The following is a 22,647-nucleotide window of genomic DNA, read 5'->3' on the forward strand; positions in this document are numbered from 1 at the left end:
CAGAGCCCCTGTCCCCATCTCTATAAGAACTGCTGGACAGGTATTGTTGATGAAAATTGAAAACTGTGATTATTCCCTGCAGTGATATTTTCTTACAAATCCAGCCAGGTACGCTTAACTCCACGTTCCCTTCACTGTTTCAAATATCACAATCAAAATGTATTATTTTATATTGTTTAAGTTAACCTCTTGGAAACAGATACCTATTTCCAGGAAAAACGTCTAAAATAACATCCCAATGAACCTATTTATTTTTCAATTAAAGAGTAAATGGAGATGCAATAAAGAAAAATATATTTTCATTCTGGGCTGGTATAAAATCTATATTTTAATATGAATATCACCATCAAAACCATCATCCTGTAGATTATAATCAATCAATCAATCAATCTTTATTTATATAGCACTTTTCATACAAATACATGTAACACAAAGTACTTCACACTATAGAACCATTTAAAATAGTTAAAATACTACAAAAAAAAAAAAAAGCAGGTCAAGCCCAACAATCAATCCCCGCCCCACCCAAAATACAGCTCAGTTAAAAGCTTGGTTAAATAGGTATGTCTTTAGTTTGCCTTTAAACATGTCCAGATTTCCTACATTTACATTAATACACATGGAATACAAATGTAACTGTGAATTTGATGAAAATAAACTAATATACAACAGATATTACACAATCTTTCAAAAATAAACCAAGCGAATGTCCATTTTTTTGGCCATATTTACTCACTGTTATTGGGAGTTTTCTTCAAAACACTATTTCTGTCCATACAACCACGTTCCAAATAACATAAAGCTTCCAAAAGATTGAAATATTGATAAAAACAGTGAATATTGATCAACATTCCTGTGACCAAAAGCACTTCCATGATTTACAGGCCAACAACTTGAGAACAGAACATATATTGGATGACTGTGTACGTCCTACGGGTCAGTCTGTAGATGACGATGATAAAGACCGTCTGTTCCAAAGCAACATTTCTTCACTTCTTCATTTTGACGAGAGAAACGAAACCGAAGAGTAGCTGTATATGTATATTGATGTGTATGTTATTATTATTATCCTGCTAACAAGTCTGTGAGTTTTGTGATTTGAGTGATATGAGCTTACACAGCTGATCAGAGCTGGAGCTGAGCTTCGAGTGGTCGGACTGCGGTGTAGGACGACATATGAGATCTCTGGAAGGCAATAAATGTAGCCATGTACAGAGATTACAGAGCTATTTATGTTATGATATAAGTTCATTTAGATGCTTGGTGTTTGATGTGTATTTGGTGTGGATAAATCGATCGTCCTGACCGATACCGGGCAGGTCCTTTCTTACTATAACTGGTTGATTGCTAGGATATTTGAACCAGGGGTTTCTAAACCCCTTCAATGTCAGGGACAATGGAATTCCATATGAGAAATTCATTCCAACTTCAAGAGAACTCTTGCACTAAGTTAGGGACATGATTGTAGCAAATTAGGGATGTAACTAACGGTTAAATACCAATTTGCTCTGCAGTAGATACTTAACTTACGCTTGGTCTGATTATTCTAACTTATAGAGAGATTGAGGTGAAAGCAAATGAATGTTCCTCTGCATGTAGACCCCCATTGAGGTCCTTTAGAGAGTTCTGATGGATTCAAGCCAGGTAATAATGTACTTATCCTTGTTGGACACATGCTTGATTTGCTTGATTTGAGAAAAATACATACTTATATTGAGCTTTGAACCATTACACAGTAAAAAGTTTTATAATGGCTTTTGAGTCACTTAGTACAAATCAAATCTGTTTTTCACTGAGGAGCAGGTTATGTAATTGCTAGAATGAGGTTTCATAACTGTCTGATTATTAAGTCCCAACTCAAGACCAAGTCCTAAAGTAGTTTATGTCAAGAATGCTTATAAAAATGTGTATTTATTATTTTCAAACTTACTTTATAATGTACAAAAACAAAGTATATATTGTATGTTGTTGGTCATGATTGTTATATATTTATACATGTATATAATAAGTTTATGTCTAACAATCTTTGTTCAGTTTTGTTGTCTGCTGGAAATTGTTCTTGGAACTGTAAGTGAGTAAGCATGCCTACAGTGAGAGCAGCTTAAAAAGAATGGAACTAAAGAAAGGTACCTTCTGTGAGGCCTCTCTCCTGTTTCTGACCATTTTTGTCACTGTGACTGTGGAGCCTCCTTCAGCGCAAAATGTTTGAAAATGGACCGCAGTGGGACAAAGAGGCTAAGCGGATTGGTTATATTGGGACGTACAGGCTGAGAGGACTGTGTAGTTTCTCCTTTGCTTGTGTGTTTGTGTGTTTGTGAGTTTATATTGTCCATACGTCTCCGTGTTGTCTGCCTTAGTGATGTTTCATTCTACAGCTGATTCTATAAGAAGAGGTCATTTGTGTGGCTTAATTATGTGTGGTGCACCCTCTGTTGTGTCTGTACACTTTATTTGTTGCTGGTCATTTTTGTTTAATTGTCTGAATTATGCTCTCTTTTCTGGTGAATTATAAGCGGGAAGCTCCATGTCTGAAAAAAGCCAATGCGGAGGTGCCTTAAACCTGCATTCTTTCTAATGGCCAAAACTATACTGCTTGCAAAAAAAGCCAAATTGTATGCAAGCTTAAGAAAATGACCCTACTTCTTACTTGATTTATTACCTCAGTAAACACTATCTTAAGGTGTTTATGGTCTCAATCAATAGTTTAAAGTCTTCTTCAATACAACATGATGTTAATTTTTTTAAATTACGGTACCATTCAGAGTAAAATAGATGATAAAGCAGGGTATGCATTAGGTGGCGGTCACCTTGTGATTGACAGCTCGCTACTACGGCAACCTGTCAGGCATAGCAATGAGTCTCCCTCCCCTCCACCCTCTTGTCCAAATATAATCACCTCTGGTTCCAAAAAAACAAGAATGTGACAGCCAAAGTGTCAAGGTCGATGCTTCAAAATGTTAGTCCACAAACCAATGGGTGACTGTGGCTATGTCCACTTCTTTTATATGGTCTATATATCCACTAGTGTATACACTGACATTTAATGCAATATATTATGCAGCCTAACGGTGTTCTTTATAACATATCATCATATTAATATTTTTTTCTTTATCTTTTCCCTTTTCAAAAAAGTGACATTTACTCATTTATCCAAGTACATTTTTACACAAGTAACAATACTTTTACTTGAGTATACTATTCTAAACCATCCCTGGATTTCTTTATAGCAGAGCTAAGGACATGTGATTTGTTACAAGCCTGAGTGCCGGAAAAAAAAGAAGATTTATATGTAATTTCCACTAATGGACTTCCTCTAAACAGTGCCTCTCATGTGGAGTTAGAGTGGGGTTTTTCCACAGTCTACAGCCATAAGAGAGAAGATAGCAACCTCACAGGGAAGAGCAGACAATCACTACCCATCCATAGTTTTCCAGCTGTAGCAATTGATGTAACTTGTGCGATTAGGAGATTAAAGGATTTAACGGATTAGGTTTAACCCAGGAAAATGTGGCTAACATGTATTCCCATCTCCATTACCCCTTATTAAAAGCTAATGAGAACAGCCAATTTTGCTCTTGCTCTGTGGAAAGTTAATGCAGAGAAAAGCCTGCCAGCACTTATTTTCCTTAATGATAATCAGATATTAGCATCAGTAAGGTCACAGGAGCACAATTAGAAACACAAAAGAAGTGTTTTTCACACGTCATGAGGCCACTGTTTTTCACTGTGTGACTCCATATTCGGATTTTATTGCAGGCGTATTCAATGACATGCAAAAGAAGTAGTTATCAGCACGTATAATTAAACATTATGGTCTAATTGCAACATTATGGGTTTGATCCGGACTGTTAGTTTATTCATTCATCTATCCATTGTTCTATCACGAACATTATCTTCACTGTCAATGTTCAGATTTGGGAAAATGTTCATGAAATGATGTTTGTCGTTACTCAGAATTACACTGATTAACATTACCATTACAGCACAGAAAATGTTTAATATCTCATATTTCAAGTCAGAAGCAAAGCTATTTTTGTAAAAATAATATTAATAATAATAACAAAAAATAAGTTTATATGTTCTCAATATGGAATTTGACAATCTGGAGTTGAAGCTTTAAATAAGGTTGTTTTTAGTTTTTGTCTTATGAAAAAGTAGTCATGGCTTTCTGGCATGGCAGGCCCTCGCTGGCCTTGTTTCACTGCCACTGCCATTGTTTTCATACAAATTGGGAGTAAGTGTGCCAGTGTTCTTGAGGAATACTTCCGAGTAGGATGTGTTGGCTGAAATGTACAAGTGCTTTGTTGCTGTGGGTAGCGGGGGATGCAGCAATCAAATCTCAATCAAATCCCACAAATGTAGGAATGCATTCACAAAGTAGGTGGCCATAAATCTCTGATAGCAAGGAGGAGAGATGAGAGGCAGCAGTTATTTCTGACATAAAAGGATAGTTGCATGTGAGTGATGACTTGAACATATCTAAAATAATGGCTTTTCTTGCTTTCAAACATAGACAAGGCAGCAATTGAGTCAGGTTGTCACCAAAATGTAATTAAAAAATCAATTCAAATCGTGCTCAGATTCAAAAGTCCTCCAACCTAAACAATGAAGTTTATCGGCACTACCTTCTGATCTGACACCCCAAACATCACGACAACATTGTTTGTTAGTGCGTTCCAACAACATAACCAAAAAAAAAGCATGTCTGACCTGAAACCTCTGAGGTTAGGTTTAGGCAAATAAAACAACTTGGTTAAGTCTAGTGTTACGGTTCACAGATCTAGATTATCTAAGTCAGACAGTTGTATACCATCTAACCAACCTAACCTCATCCCTTAAATGTTTGGGAGGGCTGTAACCAAGTCATGCTACTTCCTACCTTTGTTGCTGATAGACTGCAGTCATTGTTCATACAGCCACAAGCAAGGCCATAACCCTGATTTTAAAAATACTGGGGTCATGAGGGTTTCTGTCTGGTTAGAATGATGGCTAGATAGTAAGCTAATGTTTATACTATTTGGTCATTAAAATACACAATTTTTAAACAGGTCGCTGAGTTCATGTGGTCATTGATCATTACCCCAAAAGACTTTTACCACCTGATTTCAACCAATTGAGTGTTTCACTTAGTAACATGTTGCCAAAACCCTCACATACCCAGGAATATCAAGGACATGACCTCAGTGTCAATGGGCACAGTGAGACAATTTAAATTGTGCAGATTCCGACACAACATGGAAGGGATTTTAACCCAAAAGTACATTTTTATTTACATTTATTCATTTGCCTATCATTTTTATCCAAAGTGCCTTACAATTGCTATATATGTCAGAGGTTGCACGCTTATGGAGCATCTAGAGGTTAAGTGTCTTGCTCAGGGACACATTGGTGGATGTGTCACAGTAGGGAATTGAACCCACTGTCACCACCCATCAAGTAATACTGAGTAAAGATGATCAAACCTTCCATTTTAACTTGAGTTTTATGTTAAGGTACTGTATGAAAATTGTTAGTGGAGAGTAGTTTGGAGAGCAAAAGTTTTTCTCATCCAATATTTATATTCTATTCCATTTTGTAAGATTCTTTTTTAAATACCCCTTAAGTAACATTAATATTCATTTAGTAGCTTAATTCAATAACAGCATGTGGCTGGAATATTTGGCATACAGGATGCACTACTTTTTTATTTCTGGCATATTTTTTGCTACTTCATTAGTGCAATTTGGATTTGTGAAAATGTTTCTTCCATTAACACATTAACTATCCTAAATTCTTTATGCGCTTTAGTAAGTAATGGTGAAACACATTTGACCAGCTCAATACTGTTTGCACTGCACTGCAGTTTTTCTCTAATGGCCTTGCCTTGCTTTTTTATAAATTGAAACATTAGTCCAGTCCAGGTCACCATAATTTTCATACAGTGCCTTAGTAAGAGTTACAGACTGTGGGGAAAGCAACTATATAGAGACACAAATATGGCTTCTGCTTCTTGTTCAAGCTAAACTAAGTTCAAAATGACAATGCTCTTTTATAAACGACCTAGTCATTCTTGGATTTATGCTCTTAATTTCATGCTTTTGCAAATGATGTTGTCGCTGTTAAGTGGCGTATTGCAGGATTAACTGTTTAAAAACTGTGTTCTAATGCTGCTGTACCCTGCCATGTCAAACTTTAATAAATTAAACTCAAAACTCTTAATATCATAGGTTTTTAGTTTACTTATCTATCCTATGCAGCTGTTTCTTTTGTTGTTGTGAAATTTAGATGTCCACGCATGGGATCAATAAAGTTAATCTTATCTAATCTAACAAACAATACAAAATACTATAACAGCCAGGACTTAATTTAAGTCTTCAGAAAAAGGAGATTCAGGAGTATCGATAAACCTTCATATGATCTTATGTCAACAATCAGCTTCTTCATTCATGCTGAGCTTTTTGAATTCTGCTGTCTTGCAGTAAACATTCACACACTGCACTGATAATTGATAATGTGAACTTTGCTGGCTGCTAACATCCATTGAATCTGCATAAAAACAAAAGACCAGCAAAGGGAACTACCATCTGAACCAGATGACTTACAAGTTGCCTTTGGAGAGACAAAGCAGTATAATGCAAAAACAGGGAAAAATCAGCCACAGCTCTCTGGACATATACAAATGGTCCATGTTAATACTACCTTGTTTACACAGTGCATTGTCTTACTGAGTAAATTGCATGAAGTTGGCGGTGTTGTTCCAAAGAACAAACAAAAGAGTATTTGCCAAAAACTAAAAATGAAGTAAGGAAAACTATCTGGAGCAGTTTGCCATGTTGGCTTCTCAATGATCACTGAAAGTGTCCTGCAGCTAAAAGCAGAGTCGTATGACAAATCTGTCCCACTTATGTCACGAAACCTTCACCTGCCATTTCAGAGTATACTTCCCCTTCATCTATAAGTGATGCTGTCATTTCCATTTGATTCAAGTTGAGGTAGATGGAGACGGAAACGAAGAGTAGACAGCAGAATTTCCATTTGTGAAAGAAAAACCCCTCAAGTTTAACAGTGAATAGACTACACATAGAAGTAATTGGTCGGCTAAAAGACTTAAAAGTGCCTTTGAACGAGGCATTTCTAACCTCCTGCTGTCCAAGTGACCAGAGGATCAGTAAATAACTGAGACATGCAGCAGGGGAGTATAAGTGACTGTGTAACTGCGAACCAGGCCGTCAGATATCTTCACATGCTCAGCTGACTTTTCCTCAATAAAAGTTAACAAAAAGGCAGCGAGCCAGAGAGAGGGAGACAGTGAAGTGAGAGCCTGTATGATTAAATTCAAAATGTTTGTCTTTTGAAACATACTCACAGTCAACTCCTGTAACAGTCAAAGAACAAAAAATTGCCACAGATAATTAGAACATGTAATTTTCAGGCAAGGCTACATATCTGACGGGTGTGACAGCTTTCAAGGCTACGAGCTAAGAGAAGCTATTTTTAAAGAGCTCATGGAGGGAAGGAGGGAGGACGGTTAAGGAAATAACGCTGAATATATATTCCAAGTTTAGGAAATGGAAATAAAAATTGCAGTCTCAGCGGATGCGGTATATATCACATTTGGCATTCAATTTGGAGTAATGATAATGGTGATAGGATCCTACATGAACTCTGGACCTGGCGCAGGACTCCACTACATTATTTATAGATCACACAACGAACAGCCTCTCGACAAACCTCCTGTCTTGGCACACTGTCGTCTCAGGAAGGGAAAAAGTTTGGCCCAAAAGGGAGATTCTAGGTGGCATTCCAAGAATCACAGGACATAAAATGCTTAACATTGTGTATGAGCTATTTTTGTTTCCTCTTCTGTACATGTACTCTAGTGCAGGAGTAAAGAAAAGTGACTGAAATTTTAATATTTGGATGCTGAATTAATAATATCCAGAGACTATTTTGAATTCGCTTTTTTAAAAAAGTAAAAATTCTCACAGTTCATCCAGATGCAGCTGGCTAAAAGTCAAAATGCATCTTTTACTTTGCATTGTAGTGTACCTACGTAGGCTACTGTTAATAAAATGATGAATATTAATATTCTGAAATATTAATTCATAAAACTCTCGTTTTTCGGGGCACCACCTGAAATTCCGTTCGCCCAGGGTCTCAGGACTCCCTGGGTATGGTTTTAATAATTACACAATTATTCCTAGTGATCAGTTAGTTGTAATTGCTTAATGATTTCTATAAATTTAATCAGTCAATCTCAATCAAAGTCGTGAATCCTCCGTCCAGTGACTTTGGATTTAAACAGTACACACACACACACAGTTCCTGTGATTATGGTGAAATTTATTAACTAACTAAGGTGAATACAAAGTGAGTTTAAATATATCAAAGACATACAACAATAAGGATTAAACAAACAGAATGCAATCAATGAGAATGATGAAGTTCAATGAGAGTTTAGTTGGTCTATTGTGAAAGGATTTGAGTCTAAGAGAGAAAGAGAATTAATGTACTCAAGTTATGATAATAGCTAAGTTAAATTTGGCTAGGAGTTTTAGGCTAAAATGATTAAGGATTAAAAATAAAGGACATCATCTCAACCACAGAATGTAGGTTGTTCAAGCCTTACTGCTTGTTGTTTCTCAGTTTATCCACCGTCTGACAAAGGCTCACTGTCGGCTTAGCTCGTTCATGTGTCGAGTTTTGGCCGATGGATTATCCGGAGTCCTTTGGCTGGCTGGTAGTCGTGGGAAAAACGCTCGCATTAAGGGGCGGTCAGCCCAGGCTTAGTTCGTTGGTTTGATGTCCTCAGGATTACTGCTGGTATAACGGACCCACGTGGCTGAGTCCGAACTTCGGTGAGAGCAGCAGAAGTTAATTCAATTGAAATAACGCTTGGTTGTTCCTGACTTCAAAGTTGCTTGACTTGCGGTCTGATAACTCTTAACAAACAAAACAAAACAAAGTAAATTCAATGAAGCTTCGCGTGGATATAGTAAGTAATAAGTACTGCTGGACAATGCCGGGCCGAAATCTTGCCCATGCTTGGACAGGGAGCACGCTCCGTAAGCGTGCAGAGCGAAGAGCAACAAACAGTTGCTTAGTTTTAAGCATTTGATAAAGGAAAGGAAGTTATTGTCAATCATAATAGTTAAAACATTTTGTGGGGATCACAGCAGATGAAAGAGAATCTTGACTAAATACTTCCTGGATAATATTGGCTGTTAAACGTTCTTACTTAGAAAATATATAAGCAAGTTATACGAACATAGCATCAGATTTCGAACAATAAAATACAGTGACATTAAACAGCGTGAGAGACATTAAAACAATGACATGTAATACTTAATTTGTCCTCTGGGGGGCACTGGTTCCAAGAGAGGAACAAAGGATCCCCTCGGTTATTTAACACGTAATAATTCTGTATCATATCATTTCTAAGAGAGTATATAAAGGTGCTGGGAACAAAGCATTAGTTACAACATGAATTAAATGCAGAAATGTTGGCGAGCATTGATAAAGATTAAGAGCACTGCAAAATTCACACACAACATAGCTTTTAACAAGAACATTGGTAATAGAACTTCTCAAATTGAAGTGGCGAGAACTACTAAGTAACTTAAAGATTATTTAATTAAACAAGGTAATAGGCAAGTTTATAAGGAGGCAGTGTCCTCCACTGGCGTCTGGCTTTCTTCACAACTAGGTGTGAGAAGTGAGAGGGCATGTTAAGAGTCCAAATTAATGGCTCTTTGGTGGGGTAGGAAATCAAGACTGAAGAAGGGGGTCTTTAATGTCTGAGGTAATCTGAAAGAGGAACTTCGTTACCATGGTTACCCTGCCCTCTTGGTCTTGGGAGTGTTTAGAGGTTGTTTAGTTTATGGCTGCTGAGGTCCTCACAGCCTGGTTCAGGTTGAGGTTAGTCTCTGGACAAGGTTAATATTGTCATTTTAATAGTCATGCATAGAGTCTGTTATCTCAAATTCACCGGAAGTGGTAGGTTTTATGGCTGAAACTGCCCAAGCAGCACTTGGGAGTGGAGCAAACCTTTCATCCCGCCCTTTGGGGTACTTCAGTTGTCTGTTCAGGGTTGATATCTCAACCCCCCTCCTTGTATCTCAGGGAGTGACAAAGAGAGATTCTGGATTACTCCTTTTTGATATAAAATAATCAAACCCACACTGGCTTGTTCACTACAGTATCTTGGTCTTTTGTCCACGCTAACCTGGAAATGTAGCTTTTCAAAAGTGTTCTACCGAGTGGTTGTTTCAGCCTGGTCAAGGGCTGTATGTAGTTAATAATAATATAATAATAATAACCTTTATTTGTAGAGCACTTTTCAAAAACAAGTTACAAAGTGCTTTAACAAGTGTAAAGACAATAATACCCAAAAGACAATAATACAGAAACAATACAAGATAAAAGCATGAAAACATTGAAAAGACTAAAATACACGTTTAAGATAAATATAAAATTAGTAAAATAGAATAAAATAAAAGGGATAAAATAAAGTCAAATAAGATCGGGAAAGGTTAAGAAGACAACTTTCTATTGCCTCTACTCCTCTCTGTGATCACTCATTTTAATCAGTCAGTACAACCTATTTTTTTCACTTGGATGTTTCTCTGTGCTCACCTTGAATCTGAGTTTAAAATGTGTAACTACTGTTGTGATATTAAAAACTAGTATGGACAGCCAATTGTGGTCCAGTATGCAAATTTAGTGTTAAAACCTAAAGCCTCCAACGTACACTGCAAATTTACTTTTCAGCAAAGTAGAAAACAGCATGCATCCAGCAGGTAAACCTCCGAACTGAACCATATTTGCATGTTTATAGAATCTGTTTTTTATTAAAAAGTTTGATGTCCTTGCCATAAAAAAAGGTTTCAAAAGCATTTTCCCCACTGTTGACACTTCTATGCATGTGGAATCACACAATTGGCTGAAATATTTTCAGTAATAGTTTCCCGCCTCAGCTGTTAAAAGCAGATGATTAGCTTTCTAGCGGGAGGGGTGGGAAAACCGCCATCTTTGGCGTTATGGGCTCTCCCTATAGAGTTATACTGGGGATTCTTAAACTTATAAAACATCTCTGGCTATGATCAAATCCCTATTTTTTACTCTGGAAACAGAAACAGAAAAATATGTAAAGAAGAAACACTGAACTGCCAGGTTAGCTCAATTAAAACACAGTGATCACAGTGAGCAGGAGGGGACAGAATGGATGTATAACCAGCAAATACTCAGAGTCACTAGATTTTCTGTGTGAGTGCTGACCAAGATGATGACGCACGGTTTTGTTGTTTGTCGATAAAAATAGTACAAAGATAAAGACATTTAGCTGCTTTCCTTTGTTCAGGCATGTCAGTGTGTGTGCGTGGAGATGTTTAAGGAAATGGCCTGAAAGTGCTAGTGTTCCCACAGGTACAGAGTTTGCCAGCTTAGGGGGGTATAACAGTGTACTGTATGTACAGTGCAAAAAAAAGTAACACACTAACAGAACTAATTGAACTATTACTAGTTCAATTAGTTCAATTTGTTAGTTCAATTTATTAATTACTGAGCCGCAGTATCTAGTAACAGAATGAATTTCCCTTATCAATATATTATCAAATAACAAATTATATCTAAAATATTAGAATATGCATCTGTTTGCACTAATACAAGATCTGGTTGAGATCAAGAGATCCACAGTTGAGAGTGATCTATTGATCTTTCCTGATAAGATATTGCAGTATGGCAACTGTGATTCTACAATTTTCATTGTTTCAAGTTGATATTTTAGAGAAATATGAATATTTAAAAAGAGATTGTTTTATGAGTTTGGAGTTATGAGCTGTCAGACAGACATAATCCTATAACATCTGAAAGTTACATTCACCTGAGATAAGTAAAAGCTGGATGTATGGACAGTCATGTGTCTATGACTATAATAAATATCTACTCTATTTTTCATATTACGAGCTGTAATGCTTGCTCATAAAATGCTCTTTCAACTCTCAGCCCCGCACCATGCTTCCCCTGATCCTGCTGAGCTCACAATTTAGAACAGAAAGAATCAGCAAAAAGTCTGAGGGATTTAAGAAAAATATGACAGAATCACAACCTACACCAGTTCACTCTATTCTGCGCCTGTCGTTCACAATTAACAACAGCTCCTCTTGTATCTATTCACAGATTACACTGAATCAGTATTTAAAGCTCTGACTTTAATCTCCCAGACAAAATACATTTACCACTCTTTCTGATGCTTGTTTATTCACTCTTTAAAGGGTCCAACTCTTTAAAGAGTCCAACTCTGAATACATTTCACTGAGTGAAATTAGCAAGGTTCTCATGAATCACAGCAGCAGTGTAAGAGCACTGTAAAGTGAATTTACACCAGAAATAAACACACAAAACAGCTAATTTTGTAATGAAATATCCAAACCTATAAATATACAGATAAACTAAGAAAGTGGAATTCACTAAATGCTATGTAAAGATTCACTTCTCCCTTTCCTTTCTCCTTTAGCATTGAAAAAAAAACAATCACCTGAAATGAAAAGAAATGAGATATTGCTGTCCCACAATTCCGTGATCCAACGTTGCACAAATCATAATACTGCTGCTTGAATTAGTTTTATCCCTATCCAGAGATTTTTAATACAGGAGCACTGTGTTTGACAATAATACATGTTTTGAGTAAAGGTAATACATTTTTTTTCCATTACATGCGCCCACAGACGGGGCTTGATTGAATTCTAGTGTTAGTGCTGAGTTATTGAAAAATGAAAAACAACAGAAAAATACCTCTGTATATACAAAAGGCAAAGCAAAAATGACACATATAGTGTTTGTTTCTGTGTATTTATATAATGTTATTATCACTGCTACCCCTTCAATTCATTATAAAAGTGCAGCAATAAATCACAGCAGTAACACTGAGGTCACAAGCCAAAAAGGTCGGGAAGCACTTATTACAAATAGCCTAAGATATACTGTAAGTGAGAGCACCGTGTTTTCCTTCCACCTGTTGATCTTCTAAATCCTGCTACACACAATATCCTTCTGTCTTCTTCTCTCTGACACACACACACACACACACACACACACACACACACCTGGAGACCCATCTCACCTGTAAATCTTGTATCTGGTAGAAAATCCCTGCTGGAACCTCTCTCTGAATTCTGTGTACTCTGGACATCTGTGGAAAGGTCCCTTCTCTGACAGCAGCCAGTCCAGCTGCCCCCCACTCTGCCTCGTGCTAAAGCCCAACGCCAAAGAGCTGGATGGGGACGATGCAGAGGAGGAGGAGGAGGACGAGGATGAAGAAGAAGAGGGGGACGATAAGGAACCGTGGAGCGCCTTCCCACCGTGTCCCCCGCCACCCACTTGTTCAGCTCGGGTGGGCCACGGCAGCCATAGCAACACCCACGGCAACCATAGGAGCATCAAGGAGGACGCCGACCATCTAGCAAGACAGGAGGAGCCATGGGAGCACCTCTCTCTTCTCATTGGCCAAGGAGTCGCCATGGTCCAGGTGGTGATGTACTAGGGCACCTAGGACCGGCATTTCTTCTCACAGTCACCTCCCACTGGACTGAACAAGGAGACACAGAAAAATGTAGGTTTAATTTCATGATGAGAGGTAGAAATGCATTTTTATTGTAGAAAAAGGAATTTCTCTTAATTAATAGTTTTGAATGTGATTGATGGACATTTCTGATTACAGTCCAGCATTATGAAAGCAGCATAATGTCCCTCAAAGTGGTATTTATCAAGTTAACATCAATCACAGCACTGATTGTTTTCATGCCTGCTCTAAATGTGCGTACGACAGGTATTCTCTTCATGTCAGAGACACACATAATTATTGTTATTAAACCATGAACTTAATTAGATGCACAAGTCAGAGGGATATTGCCTTCATTTCTCCAAAGAAATTTTGTTGCCATAAAAATTACATTTTACTGATGAGGGCACTGCTTCTTGTTAAAATGGAGTCTTGGGCCCCATGCACGGTTGTCATTTCAAGTGTCTCATATCTGGATAAAATCCAGAATGTCAGAATTTCATTCACTTTTGTGTACACTTATCTGTACTCGCATATACTGTGTGTGTCTCTATTAGCCGGATGACAAATCTGATGCATTGTGTTTTATCAAGTTAGTCCAAATGCACAGCAAACGTGGCGTATTACAGAATACAAATACAAAATACAGTCTCACAAACTCCATAATCTTCAGTTAGTGATCTCCTATATTTCCTACAAAGCCTGTACACAATGAGCATGAAATAAATCCATTTAGCTATGACTGCCAGGCATGGCAGGAGTAAAGGTAACTTGGTGTTCAATTTTCCACTTTCAGTGACAGGTAAACATCACGTAAATGTGCATTATTGTTTGTTTCCTAGTCTCTACAGGCCAGAGCTGTGAGCTGTCTGTCAGTCATGAACAGTGGTTAGTTATTATTATTATTATATTATTATTAATGAGTATTAATATCTGCCAGGTGGACTGTCGGTCTTTGTCCAAACATGAGTTTGCATGCAAATTAATTTTCTCATCGGTGTGTCACTTCACATCGCATGTGTTTTTGCAAATGAAGGGCAAATAAAATTCAGCCAACCTCATGGTTTAGCACTGGTATGAGGTGCACTGCAATGTCTCTGTCTGCAATGATGCTAAATGGATTTTAGAGATCAAAATTTAAATTACTTAACTAAAAGTTCCCGAATGATTGAAAAAGGAGCACTTGTAACACACTGTTGAATGTGCAAAGTGGCACCACAGTGACACGACTGACGGCTCTCTGTTTCTTAATGCTGTTTGTGTATGGACAAAGATGTCATCACCCGCCTCCATACAGACAAGGAGTGTTAGCAACACGCACCAAACACATCATCACAAATCACATTAGAACTGAAGTGTGAATTCTCATCGTCTAACACCAAACTCATGGTGCATCAAACTGCTTGTACGTTGTCAGTGCAGACAAACACGCACTGTATTAACACTTTCTTCAGGTGACAGTTTGAAAAGACTTTACAGTGCCCTTCACAAAAGTAGAGGCTTGCTCTTCATTTCACTGTTAATGACTAGCAGGATTGCTGGGTGGAGTCTTCAGGGACAAATCAGCATTTCAGAACGGATATGTAAAGTAGCGGAGAAGATGCTTTAAGTGGATTGGGATGCTAAGTATTCCCTATTTATCTTACAAACAAATTAGAGAATTAATTTCAGGTGGATAAATGCAGGCTCAGACATGAAAAAACAATACTCAGGGGCTGCATTTTTAATTTTCGCTTGCTGCACTGTGAGATTACTGCAGTTTGAAAAGCCAATTAGCAAAGTCATCTGTCAAATGATTGTATTTATGCAACTAAAGGCAGGATGAAAATTTGGTGAATGGGATAGCATGCTGATGTTGTTTTGTGTACTGTAATGCCCAGTGGTAAAGCTGGTCTAAAATAAAAATGTGCCTGCTGGACGGATATCTAATTTCTATTTGTGTTATGTCATGGGAGGGGCCAAAATCATATACTATGGAATAAGACTGATAAGTGCCTATTTTTGGAACACTATAAAATACTACCTTAACTTATTTAATGTGCTGATTGTAAAATGTTTTCTGTGATACTGAAAACAAACTATTTACAGGTTCATGAGACAAAGATAAATAAACCGGCGAAGCTGCTAAATGTTCTTCCATGTTAATGTGGGTATAGTAAATTATCATAAAGTCCTCATACATCAAACAATTTACAAATAGGTAATTTTTCCTTACAAATAAAACTTTTACAGAAACAATTAATAGGAATGTTTCCTGATCTGCTCCAACTTCAGGCAACTAACACTACTTAGGGCTAAAAGTAAGTTCAAGCTCTCCTACCTTAATTATTGATCAGTCAGTTTTTTGCGATTATTTAAGAAATTATTATTTTTCTTCTTACTCATATTCAACTACATTGTATATAAAATGCAGTCACCCAATCGCAGGTTTGTAGGCGGCTTAAAGAAAGGTTATATCATCTGTTTTTTATAACTTACCAGTTACATTATTAAGCGTGGGTGAGGTAATTGCAGCTCTACAAAAAATCTTACAGAATTAACTTTAATCTTTGTGAAAAACATTTACAGCTCCTAGCAGCCACTACAGCAGCTTCTGTATCGACGTTTGAAGGACACATACATCACTCACTACAACACAAAACAACATAAGCTCCCCTCCCAACAAGAAATCTACTAACTTGACCATGAACGAATGAATTGAAACAAAACGGCAATTTGGCAATTTTTTATTAGCATGGCTATTCATAGCGTCCATGACTGTTGTTTTTCTCCGAATTATACATGCTCTAACAACAAAGCCTAAAATATAATGATTCAAAGCATCTGTCAGATACTGTAGCAACTGTAGGTCTTCAGTCTTTGAGTCATCAAATGGATTGTTTTTTTTTACTCCCACCTGCATCAAGCTCTTTTGGAGAGCAGTGCAATCCAACCAAGCAGGAAGCAATCAACATGTAATGTCAGTTTTACACATACTGACATATGGTATGTAATATCTATCAAAGTATATTTTTGTAGCCTCGTCATAGTTAAGCACAACATATATTTTTACAGTGATCTAATTTGCTTTCAGGCAGTATGAGAGCATTTGAGAACATTTATGTATGAACTGGAATGAGACTATATGCACTGTACCTATGAAACTCACAATAAATGAAGAGAAAAAAAGATATTTTACAGAAAAAATTGGATGCGAGATGAACAACGGAAGGGGTGAAAGCCAAAGAAGATGAGAGAAAGCATGCGGTGGTAAAGGGAAAAGTGCCATGGGGAGATGAGGAGAGGAAAGGATGGAAAAATAATAGAGAGTAGAAATCTGTAAGAGTGGAAAGGGAAAGGAGGTATGTTTGGAGCAAAGACCTTGGTGTGTGCCATACATAGTTCAATTCTCCTCATTCTTTCTATCCTCTGCATCTCAATCTTACAAGACCTCTCCCACCCCTATTTTTTCTCTCTCTCGTGTATGTCACCCAGTCATGTCTCTCAGTCATTCTCTTTCTGCTATCTTTTCCCACTCATTTCTTCTTCTTTCATTCTTTCTCTCCATTTCAACCCCTCCTCCCATTTATAAAACCCAACCATTCAATTCCAGGAGTATACAAGGTTATACAGTAGGCATGTTGCAAATGAGATAAAACACAACATAGGAAGTGCCACCCCTCCTCATGTATATATATATACACAGTACATGTGAGGCAGCTCATACATGTTAGAAGTGATATTGATTCAGAATATTCCTGCAATGGTTTTCCACTCCAAGGAGCTTAGAGATTTGCCTTTCAAATTAAGTTCTGTAACTTCTTAAAACGCCACCTCTCGCAGAAATAAGCAATCCCCATAACTGCCAGGCCTCCTTCTGCCCCGCTCCTTTCCTCTGAGACTTGCCCGCTAATTATAAAATGCATAAAACATGCCGCGAATGCCAGCGAGACAATAGAGGGAAATTGTGAATTTTTAGCCCTGACATTTAATGTTCGCCTTGAATTATTCACATACCCTTTGCGTATTTACCCTTCTCTCTCCCAACTTGGGGGATCAGGAGGTAAGGAAAAAAGGCACGAACATCTCAAATCCATATTGGAGAGGGGGGAGGGAGAGGGTATCTAGGTGGAATGGAAAAATCGACCACGTGTCGCGCTTAAATAACGTCTCAGAGACGAGTCAAGGGGGAGCAGCGGCTTATGTTTATTGGATTTTTTCCATTGCCTTAGCAAGCAAGGAGTAAGTTGTTGTACCATGTTTGCACAAAAAGGGAGGAGACAAGAGGGAAAAGGAGGGAAATGAGAAACATGGGAAAAGCTGCTGGTGGTGAGGGAAAGAGATGGGGGGATAAAGCCAGGATAGACCGACAGATTGACAGAATGTTAAGCTGGAAAAAAGTGTGCAGCTTAGTCGTTCCCACCGGAGCTTGTTCCTTAAACTTGCCACCCAGCCGCTGAGTGACCATGCCAAAGGCTAATGTGAAAGTGGCCTGACCTCCAGAACCTGTTTAAGTAATTCGTGCTCCAGTTCGGATGGCAGAGAATTATGCGGGGAAGACAGTGTCCTGGCCTTTTTCTTCACTGAGTCAGACAAATTACAACCTTTCTCTGCAGCAGGGCACAGGAACCTACAGCAGAATTCATCAGCTCACTATCTGTGTACTGCAATTACCACAGCTGGGAATCCTTATTAGATCTGACACACATATGTGTTTCGTGTCCGTAGCTGCGGATATGTGTATCTGTGCAGATTCTGTGTGTGCGTATGCTTCTGAGCACCTGGTCGGGCCCTTGGCAAACATTAGGCCAGGGGGAGGTCCATCAGCATTAGAGGCCAGCTGTATTCCTCAACCCCAGCAGCTCACTACTCACCTCTCAGCATTTATGCGAGTCAGCAGCAATAGCCAGCCAGCTGCGCACCTGCTCTACCCCCCTGTAATTCAGGCTCACCGCACACTGAGGCGGAGTGGGTGGGGGTGGAGGGTGGGGGAGAGATGATGATGGAAAACAAAGAGTGACGGAGAGAAGGAGTAAGAGCGGTACGAAAGCTAGCAGAGGAGGGTTGATGCTAATGGCACGAGATGACAGTCGAAGAGAGACAAACAGGGAGGTTAAGAGAGAATGACAGAAGGAGAGACAGATGTATCCGGAGGAGGAGACAAAAGAAACAGAGAGGAGCACAGATCGACATTTTAATGTGGGCTCTGTTTGGCGGGTTGAAGAGCAAATGCTGGCTGGAAGGCACAAAGTGGATACCAGATTTCTCAGTTCTTTCAACCTTTTGTTAAAGGTTCGATTTGGTGAATAACAGAATTTATAAGAAGACTTTCTGCGCTGGCTCCACCCGTAGCTTTATTTAACTATTAACATTCTGTTGTCATTTTTGTTTAAATAAATAAAAAATCATACATAAATCTTCCAACATAGTTCCAGTCCATACCCCTCACAGCTGTACACACGCAGGAGTACATGCCTCACACAAAACTACTGGGCTGTGAGATGATTTTGGAGAAGTTGACAAAGTAGGGGCCCAGAAAATATTTCCTTATACACAAATCCTCCGACAGAAACAATAAAATGTTAATTTTTTCTACAAAAAAAATATTCCAAATGACCTCCTTGTATTATCATCAATGCCACTGTATTTATTATATTTGCAATAATTCATCCAGTTTCGATAGGAAATTCATTCCTTACAATGAATAGGACACCATATCAAGCTCCAATAATACAGTACATGAATCGTTCCGAAACACTAGAACCATTTATATGAGACAGCCATCACAGATTAAAGGTAAAACTATGCTATGCAGTGCTTCAAAAAGTCCAAAGCCCAATCAAAATAGTTTACGGATTACAGCTCTCTCTCTCTCGTTGACTGTTCCTTCACTTTTGTTGAACAGACAAAGCAAGACAAAAAAAAAAATAATGGCATCACAAAATTCTTCCTATTTTGTTTTTACATTTCATAGATTAAACGATTGAAATAATCGAAAAAAAGAACCTGCTGCTCAATGGCTTATGAAAAGATTTGTTATTTGCAGCCCTAATTAAGATTGATGTCTTACATTCCACTATACTGCCTGAACAAAGTGTCACAACATGAATTGCATCAGAAAAAGGACCTTAAAATGTAAAAATCTATACATTTCCAACCTGTAACAGAAAGGCCTGATTGCTAACTAATGGCTGCCTGATGTGTGTTGATTGACCAGAAATAGACCAGAAAGACCTGTGTGTCTCTGTGCACACTCTTTGAATGCATACAGCTATTTATTGGCACTTGATGCTTTGCCACATCTTTGCTTTTAGCTGCAGTGTGTGGTATTTCCAGCTTTCATGTATAGCAAAGTAATAATCTGCAGAAAGTGATATTTGCCAAGTGAAGTTTGCCAAGCTTGTTTAAGAAATTTCAATTGAGAAATGCCAATATGACATTTAAGAAGTCATCCTTTGACTGAATAGAATAATACAACAAGACTTTCTTCAAACAAGCCTTGTAATTAATATGGTAATTTGACCATAAATATTCTGAAATAAATTTGACAATTTTCAGTGGAACACAAAATCCATCCAAGTCTTCCTACACACTGAAGGCAATCAGAGACACACTTGGCCCAACTTAATGGCACTCAGCATCTCATTGCAGACCTCTGCAATCTGTGTGCATCAATTTAAGCCACGTCATCTGATCTCCCTCATTAACGCCAGCAAGTTGTTGTTTTTTTTTCTGGGGCCTGGTGAAGACTTTTTTAAAGTGGTTTGTTGACAAACCCATAAAAGGAGAAACACATCATGATTAAAACACGAAAAGGTTGATCACCATGTTCAAGCTAACTCCCACATGTAGCTGTCAATATTTTATGAGGTCTTTTCAAAATCCACAGAGATGATTAGGAAGCCTCGTCTTCACCTACTGAGCTCGCCTCACTTTCTAGGCTGTGCAGGGAAAAAAACGTGTTTACAATCCAGGGAAAGAACAATGATTAAGTATAAAGAAAAAAAAGTGCATTGCAATTAAACAGCGTGACTGGATTAATCAGCTGAGGACAACAGAAAGAGGCATGAAAGGGCATCTGATTAAAAAAAGAAAAAGAAACATGTAATTGGCTTTTCCTCAGACTCACAGCTACAGGCAGAATCTGTTCTTGAACAAGCAGGTGGTAGGAACCCCCCCCTCACACACACACACACACACACACACACACAAGCATGGCTGGATTACTAAGCAGCAGAGCCAGCAATAATGTCAGCATAATGCTGATAATGTAGGGAGACACACTCTGATGGGCTGTGGTTGGAACCTGGAACCCCGGCAAATGATATGCTTCGCTGGCCCTGTGTGTGTGCGTTTATGTTCCTTTGCAGCACATTATACATCCATGTGTGTTACTGTGAGTGTGTGCTAGTGTCTTATCAGTGTGTTCTCTGGTCAATCTCCAGCAAGACAAACAAACAGCCATATGGTCAATTAAGGCCCATCAATACCTGTGCTAACATCTTTACCAGCTGATAATTAAGAAAACAACAGCCTGTCTGCAGCACGTTCTGCTGAAAGTCATATTATCCCACCTCACAATGTGATATCATGGAATTGCGTATAAATAGCATGCCACTTTTAAGGACATTTCGGTGTGCTATGTCAATGCATTTTAAGCATTTTGTGTGTAATTTTACGCTGTTCAGTCCCTATAGACCTAAGCAACACAAAGAATGTTAACTTTATCTGCGCAGATGTAGGGTTAACCGGTCGACATACATTTATAATTAATGATGGTTAAGGTTAGCAGTGAAGTACCTCAGAGGGGATGTCAATACTAGCTAAAGCTGTGTAGCTAACCTAAGCTGAGATAGCTAACGCTATGTAGCTAACGTAGCAAATGTTAGCAACGATGTAGCATGGTAACTTATGTCACATAAGATAACCTATTGTAACGTAACTAAAAACCAAAAACTAATGTTGTGTAATTATTGTTTGACTCGGGAACCGAACGCCAGACTCCTGGGTCAGGGTCCGACTTGCTACCACCCCTCCACCACTTAGTGTCGGAAATGGCTATTTATGTCCCACACAGATATGTACGTATCATCAGATATGTACTGAGGATATATACATTTGACTCTAACTATGAACAGCAGTAAGACAGTTTTGATCTTCTCTAGCCCATTTGGTCTTGACTTAGTCCTAGAACTGCTTAGACTTGTCTCAGACTGACTTAATTGGTTATAACTAAAAACCTTAAGCTACTGCGTAAAAAAGTATGGCTAAAAAACCCCAAACATTTAAAATATGTAAGAATTGTATTGTCACCATAGTCCTTATAGGCAAGTCCTGCCACTTGGCAGCCATGTTGGTAATGCCTCTGGGCGGTTATTTTGGACTAGCAAGTCCCTCTGTAAATGAATGGGGATAGAGCCATAACTTCACTTTCATTGGTCAGCGGAACATAAAAACTGCATTTACTGTATAGAGTCACCAGTAAAATCTTATTAAAAACACTAAAAGTTTAAAAGGCGTTTTCCCCACCGGTTATACTTTCACTACGCATGCGTACATCTGCTAAAAAAAGGCCAACACACAGCCATCTTATGTGGGCATCTGTAAACAGTCACTCAACACACTTTTTCTTCTACCTTCAAACTGAAGTATGGTTTGAGCTTTTCTCTTCATTATTTCCTCCATAACCTTTTGTAATGTGTCAGGACTCAAAATTGCAGGACCTATGGAAACAGACTTTTTGATCTGGGTCCTGTTGATGGAATCAATGCTGTTACCACAATATATGCTACCACATTTTAAAACAAGGTCATTATCCAAATATTCTAAATAGATACATTTGATGTAAATGTATAACGGCCCTATTTTGACATGTGGGTAATAACCCACTTTTCAAGTAAAGCATTTCCCTTCATGTTTTTCCATCTATAATTACACAAGCTGATCAGCAGCCCCATAAAGTCCCTATATGCATACTGCAACATATCCTTTATTAGTTGCTTGCTAGTTTAATCCCTCCCAAATAGGTCCACACAGAATCTGCTGGGCTTCAGTTGATATTCTGCCAGCAGCAGCAGAAAGCAAATGTGGGTAATTGAAAAGACCTTGGGGGATGGGTAACTCATATTACA

The 22,647-nt window shown here is 38.3% G+C and overlaps 1 protein-coding gene across 2 annotated transcripts in view; it reads right to left on the minus strand.

Annotated features, from left to right (window-relative positions):
* Positions 1 to 22,647, minus strand: part of brinp2 (bone morphogenetic protein/retinoic acid inducible neural-specific 2) — a 215,118-nt gene that overhangs the window by 113,253 nt on the left and 79,218 nt on the right. For both annotated transcript variants that reach the window (XM_046052382.1, XM_046052383.1), the window contains exon 2: positions 13,100 to 13,564. In XM_046052382.1, the coding sequence (XP_045908338.1) occupies positions 13,100 to 13,497 (398 nt within the window). In that variant the 5' untranslated portion in view covers positions 13,498 to 13,564. The remainder of the gene's footprint in view (positions 1 to 13,099; positions 13,565 to 22,647) is intronic.

This window comes from Micropterus dolomieu, linkage group LG06 (assembly GCF_021292245.1).
Source record: "Micropterus dolomieu isolate WLL.071019.BEF.003 ecotype Adirondacks linkage group LG06, ASM2129224v1, whole genome shotgun sequence".
In the NCBI taxonomy this organism is placed as follows: Eukaryota; Metazoa; Chordata; class Actinopteri; order Centrarchiformes; family Centrarchidae; genus Micropterus; species Micropterus dolomieu.